The 6,604-nt window shown below is 35.5% G+C and overlaps 1 protein-coding gene across 2 annotated transcripts; it reads left to right on the top strand.

Moving 5' to 3' along the window:
• LOC107897662 (ankyrin repeat-containing protein ITN1) lies at positions 1 to 3,387 on the top strand. 2 transcript variants are annotated; one of them, XM_016823176.2, is made up of 7 exons: positions 1 to 521; positions 602 to 1,084; positions 1,198 to 1,347; positions 1,896 to 1,973; positions 2,070 to 2,117; positions 2,211 to 2,647; positions 2,730 to 3,387. In XM_016823176.2, exons 1-7 carry the CDS (start codon positions 89 to 91, stop codon positions 3,318 to 3,320), a joined length of 2,220 nt encoding a protein of 739 aa, XP_016678665.1. In that variant the 5' UTR covers positions 1 to 88; the 3' UTR covers positions 3,321 to 3,387. The 2 variants fall into 2 exon arrangements, with proteins under 2 accessions (XP_016678665.1, XP_016678664.1); XM_016823175.2 differs by having other exon boundaries at positions 2 to 521; positions 2,205 to 2,647.
• The last annotated feature ends 3,217 nt before the right edge of the window (positions 3,388 to 6,604 follow it).

Raw genomic sequence — 6,604 nt, 5'->3', positions numbered from 1 at the left:
AGTGATTTTTGCTTTTATCGTTGACTTTCTTCTGTATATAATCGTGTGGATGGCTTGGCTATAACGAATAGAAGAAAGTCTAAAAACCATGTTGAGTAGGAATCCTTCGGTCAGGTCATGTTTTCCGGCAGGATTCTCCAACTCAAGCCTTGATGACAATGGACAAGCCTCGAGGAATAGCAGCTATGGTACATCACCTGCAACTGCAACTCCGAGTTGGAGCCAGCCTAATTCCAGCAGCAGGGCCTGCCGCACTGACGACAATAAGCCTTTGACTTGTGCACAAATGCCAACTTCTGGTGCAGACCTTGTTATCAATAATCCCTCTAAACTCTCACTCCCGGAACATGCAAGTGCTCTACGGGTCTCATACCAGACTCATGCTACTTATCACCACCCCAACAACAAGGATGTTAATGTTAGTTCTGCAACACCAGTTCAAGTAGTTGACAAATTTATACCAGACCCTTCTCTTGCAATTCCGCGACCCTCTGTATTACCAAATGCGCTTCCGAGAGTCGGTAAGTCAACCTTTTTTGGACAGGCTTTTGTCTAAGAACAACTCGAAATTCTGACATTCAATCAATATAATGGGTGGCAGGGAGTAATAGGACTTCTACACGGCTTACCTTGTATGCACCTTTACATCAAGCCGCAATGAAAGGTGATTGGGGAAAAGCTAAAGAGTTCCTAAATATTCATCCAGGTGCTGCAAATGTCAGGATAACCAACCGATTGGAAACAGCTCTTCACATTGCTGTAAGGGCCGGACACATTGGATTTGTGGAGGAGGTAGTCAAGTTGATGAGCGTATCAGACTTGGAACGAAGGGACAAATCCAGTAACACCGCGCTTTTCGTTGCGGCTGCTTCGGGTATTACTAGGATTGTGGAGGTGATGGTAAAAAAGAACAAACTTTTGCCAGGGTTAAGGGGGAACAAGGGGGTGACACCACTCTGCATTGCTGCACAGAAAGGCCACCGAGACATGGTTTGGTATCTTTACAATGTGACCGCTGCTGAGTATCTTAATCAGGAGGATTATATTGGGTTGCTTATAGCAACCATCACTACTGATTTATTTGGTATGAACTATGAAGTGAAGTCTATTAGATGTTTAGTAATGGTTAGAGCCATTAAGTCCATACTTTATGGTTCATTTATAAAACAGCTGATCAAATTCTCCTTTTCTACTTAGACGTAGCTCTCTGCTTAATTCAGCACAATCCAGAATTGGCTATTCTGCGTGATTCAAATGGGGAGACGGCACTCCATGTTTTAGCTCGAAAGCCCGCGGCATTTTCCAGTAAAAATGAGCTGGGAATCTGGGAAATGTTTATCTACCCATGTAAGTTTTAAGACTTTCCTTTTAATATCCTTTTCATAATTCAATTAGCCGGATTTGGGAAGCACTGGAAATTGAATCAAATGATTCAAATCGTTATATCTTGTGTTTGTAATTTTATTTATGATTGTCTCATTACGTATGTATAAAACTCAGGCAAGCCAGTATTTTCCATTCCCTGCTTATGTTTTGATCAATATTTGCAGCATTTTTGAACTTTCCTTGCCTTTATTTCAAGTAATTTTAGTTAAGTCCACTGAGAAAGAGGGAACAAACAGAGAACGCCTTCAAACTAGTAAACCTAACTGACTACTTGTAATTGTCAAAGAACTCCGATAGACAAGTTAATGATTACAATTTACAGCTGTAATATGAGAAAAGATTGTATGAAATATATATATTAGTTAGATTTATTGGTGCTACAAACCAGAAAAAATAGCATTCCTGGGCTGAGGAATGGGGCTTTCTATAAAAGATTTATTGCTTGGGGAAAATGTAAATTGGGATATCTGTCTTGTAATCATAATAGTTACACTTATATGCTCTTGCAGGGATCTATGTTGAACCAGTAACTAAATGTAGTTACCCCTCGGGCATGTCGAAGCCCTGCCACTGCGATACAAATCAAGGTTTCTCTCTCATTTTGGGAGTAATGAAGTTTAATGGTATTCCAGGTTAATCAAAACTTCATTTTTAACTAGCAAGTTTTTTTGGAATGTATGCAGCGTTCATTGGTTTAGCGGGAAGACTTTGGCATGCAATTCAGAAAACAAGTGGGTGCTGATATGAAACTTAGATTTTTCTCTTTTTTTTCTTCTGGCATAGTTAAAAATCCAATATCTGATCCGTGTTTAACTTAGTTCCAGGACATAAAGCAGTTTGCAGGAAAAAGTTACTGCATATGCAAGCCATTGTCCTTGTGAAGCTGTTATGGGATCAAATTTTATCATTGGAAGACGCGCAAATTACGGATATACTAAGAATCCCTTCACAAGTGTTATTTGTTGCAGCAGAATTTGGAGTTGTTGACCTCATAACTGAACTTTTTCAGTCTTATCCGGATCTGATATGGAGAGTCGACGAGCATGGCCGAAGCATTTTTCATATCGCGGTCATTCATCGCCAAGAAAAGATCTTTAGACTTATACATGATATAGGGGCACATAAGGATATGATTGCTGCTTACAGAGACAAAAACAATCATTGCATACTGCATTTGGCTGGAAAGATAGCAACTCCAAATAGACTTAATATTGTATCTGGTGCAGCTCTTCAAATGCAAAGAGAACTGTTGTGGTTTAAGGCAAGTCTTGAATATTTTCTCGCTTGTTCACTATTTGACATAATTAGAAGTTGTAATTTGAGTTGGTTTTTGTACATCACAGGAAGTAGAGAAGAATGTACAACCATTATACAAGGAAATGAGAGACAGTAATGGCAGAACGCCTCGAATGTTGTTCATGGAAGAGCATGCGAAATTGATGAAGGAAGGAGAGAAGTGGATGAAGAGCACTGCTTCGTCGTGCATGCTTGTTGCTACACTAATCACAACAGTGATGTTTGCAGCAATCTTTACAGTACCAGGAGGCAATGACAATGAGAAAGGAACTCCCATATTTTTAGAAGCTACATCTTTCGTGATCTTTGCTGTATCAGATGCATTGGCATTGTTCTCTTCAGTCACCTCTATATTAATGTTCTTATCGATCCTCACTTCGCGTTACGCAGAAGAAGATTTCTTGAGGTTACTCCCGCAAAGATTGATTGTTGGTCTTACTACCCTTTTTTTGTCCATAGCAGCAATGCTTGTCGCATTCGGTGCAACCTTTTGCATTGTGCTTAGCCAAAGACTGGCATGGATAGCTGTCCCAGTAGCCTTCATTGCTTGTATCCCAGTTACTTTATTTGCCTTCTTACAGTTCCCACTCCTTCTTGATATAATCCAATCTTCCTATGGTGTTGGCATCTTTGTCTGAATTTGTTCATTTATTTCTTAGTTTGTAAATTCAAGAGAAATGGAAAGGAAAATAGCTTTGTAACTTACATTCGTTTGTGTGGAATGAAATCGTTGACACAGATACGGTATGTGTAACACCCAAACATCTCACTGGTATAATATTAGTATTTGGCAAATTTTCTCATTAACAATTGAATAATGATAGATTCGAAAAGAAATTTTAATAAAGATTAAATTGAAAATTTGAAAAAGATACACTAAAGGTACAAATTTACTATTTTAGGAAGAAATATTTATTTTTATGAATGTGATGTGTTGGAAAATTGAGATATGCACTAGATTGAAAAGTGGTGAAAAGTACAAGAATTAAAGTTAAATTTTATCATTTTTTGAAAAAAGGCTTAATTGAAATTATACCATGAATAAATGATATATGCATAAGTAACAATTACACATAAGTATGTCATGTGTCAAACAAATAGTGATAGAAAAGAATAAAATGATTATTTTAACCTTATGTCTTACATATGACAAGAGATTTTAAAGGTTAATTTAGTTATTTGGTCATTAAATATTATTTTTAAAATTTTAAATTATAAAAAGCGTGATCTTTTGATGGGAGAAATTATAACCATTGAATTAAATTCATATTTTGATAAAATTAATTGTTGGAAAATAATGAATATTTTGGAACTTTGAGGTATATTATTTTATTGATAAAATTGAAGGTTTGAATAATAAATTATAGACTTATATTCTATATAATATGCTCAAAATTGTTGAGTGATGAATAAGAAATTGATGTTCAAATTAAACAATAGTTATGTATCTTAGTGAACAGTTGTATCTTTTGAACAATTATATCTCTTGGTGAACAGATTCATTGTTTTTGGTTTAATATTGCATCTTTTCATTCATTATGTTTGTTCACTTATATCTATTAACTTTTCAAAAAAACTCTTCATGAATCGGTCTAAATCCCTTTATTCATTTCTTCTCTTCTGTATAAAGCCAAGTTAGGAGACTTTCAAAACACATCATCAAAAACCATCAATATAAAAAATTCCTTCTATATTCATTCCTCTTGGTGATAAAGAAAGGCAAGATTGTGTTCGATTGATCATAGTTGTTGTGCTACTACTGTGATCGTTTATTATTATATCCTGGGAGATAGACGTCCAACGTTACTCAAATCATCGAGGAGAGGTCGAATCTGTCTTAAGGAAACTGTTCATATAGGCCTTAACAAAATTCTTCTTCTAATTTTAACTCTGTCCTATTACAGGTATTCTGTTGTGTTACTACTACTACATTGTATTGCTGCAAAAATAAATAGAACATTGGTAATGACAATATATCACAAAGAAAAGAGAAAGAAAAATAAAGAACACACAAATTTTTACGTGGAAACACTTTTGGGAAAAAACCACGGCAGAGGAGAAGAAAATTTACTATGTCGAATTCGAATGATTACAAGAGAAGTAGACTATGTCTATTTATAGGCTTGTAAAACCATATTCTAATAGGAGTGTAGTAAGATTGAAACACCTTATTCTAATCAATATCAAATAGATGGAGTTTAATAAGGTTTAAAAAACCTTATTCTAAAATAAAATAAAAGAAGTATAGTTCTATAGGGATTTTACTTTTATTTTATTTTACCACTATATTTTATTTATATAAGGATTTGGGTCACTTAATTCTAACAATCTCCACTTTGACACGAATTCTCAATGAACAAATTCTTCATTGCGAACTCTCAACGAACAAGTTCTCCACCTCTTCCATAAAACCCCTTAAGGGTTTAACTTTAATAATTAACACCAATCAAGTCTAAGCAATGCTCAAACTTGGTTATAGGAAGTGACTTAGTCATCATATTTGCAGGATTTTCATGAGTACTAATTTTGCTCACAACAATATCACCACAAGCAATAATATCACGAACAAAATGATACCGAACATCAATGTATTCTGTTCTCTCATGAAACATTTGATCTTTTGTAAGGAAAATGACACTCTGACTGTCACAAAATACTTTATTAATTTGAAGGTCTTCCTTCATTGAGTTCACTAAATAGTCCTTTCAACCAAATAGCTTCTTTATAAGCCTCAGTAATCGCCATGTACTCAACTTTAGTGGTAGACAAAGCAACTGCAGTTTGCAAAGTGGCTTTCCAACTGATTGCACAACCTCCGATAGTAAATATATAACCTGTGAGAGGTCTTCTTCTATCAAGGTCTCTAGCAAAATCAGCATTAACATACCTAATGACTCCATCTCTAGTTCTTCCAAACTATAAGCAAACATCAGTAGTACCTTGTAAGTATCTTAAAATCCACTGAAGTTCTTTCCAATGTTCTTTACCGGGATTCGCCATGTATCTGCTAACTGCACATGACTGCATATGATAAATCTGGACGTGAACAAACCATAGCATACATGTGAGATCCTACTGCACTAGAGTATGAAACATGTGACATGTACTCAATCTCATCATCTGATTGTGGAGACAAAGCCGATGAAAGTCTAAAATGGGCTGCTAAAGGAGTACTAACAGGCTTAGCATTCTGCATAGTGAATCTGCAAAGAACTTTCTCAATGTACCCTTTCTGACTTAGGTACAATTTACTTGTTTTTCTATCTCTGAGAATCTCCATACCAAGTATCTTCTTTGCTGGTCACAAATCTTTCATCTCAAATTCTTCACTAAGTTGGGCTTTGACCTTTCTTATTTCTCCTTTATCTTTCGCTGCTATCAACATGTCATCAACATAAAGGAGTAGGTACACAAAAGAACCATCACTGTTTTTCTTAAAGTAAACACAACTGTCAAAGCTACTTCTTTTAAAATCATAAGAAGTCATAAAGGAATCAAACCTCTTGTACCACTGTCTTGGTGATTATTTCAAAACCGTAAATAGACTTTTTTAGTAAGCAAACATAGTCCTCTTTTTCTAAGACTGTAAAACCCTATGATTGTTGCATGTAAATATCCTCCTAAAGTTCTCCATGCAAAAATGTAGTTTTTATATCTAACTGATCAAGCTCCAAATCATGCATGGCCACAATACCAAGTAAAGCTCGAATCGAACTATGCTTCACAACTAGGGAGAACACATCTGTGAAGTCCACTCTTGGAATTTGACTGTAACCCTTTACAACAAGCTTTGCTTTATATTTGGGTTCTTCAACTCCTAGAGTCTCCTCTTTAAACACTCATTTACAACAAATAACATTTTTACCTTTAGGAAGTTTCACAAGATTCCATGTTTTGTTTTTGTGGAGTGATTCCATCTCCT

Source organism: Gossypium hirsutum, chromosome D06, assembly GCF_007990345.1.
Source record: "Gossypium hirsutum isolate 1008001.06 chromosome D06, Gossypium_hirsutum_v2.1, whole genome shotgun sequence".
NCBI lineage: Eukaryota > Viridiplantae > Streptophyta > Magnoliopsida > Malvales > Malvaceae > Gossypium > Gossypium hirsutum.
The sequence above is the reverse complement of the archived record's forward strand: the minus strand, read 5'-3'. Positions and strand labels throughout refer to the sequence as shown.

Bases quoted from the DNA above. Each gene is read 5' to 3' on its own strand.
- LOC107897662 (XM_016823175.2), top strand. From the start codon at position 89: ATGTTGAGTAGGAATCCTTCGGTCAGGTCATGTTTTCCGGCAGGATTC. The intron at 1,085-1,197 runs GTATGAACTATG...TTTTCTACTTAG, and splicing joins CATCACTACTGATTTATTTG to ACGTAGCTCTCTGCTTAATT. The intron at 2,648-2,729 runs GCAAGTCTTGAA...TGTACATCACAG, and splicing joins GAGAACTGTTGTGGTTTAAG to GAAGTAGAGAAGAATGTACA.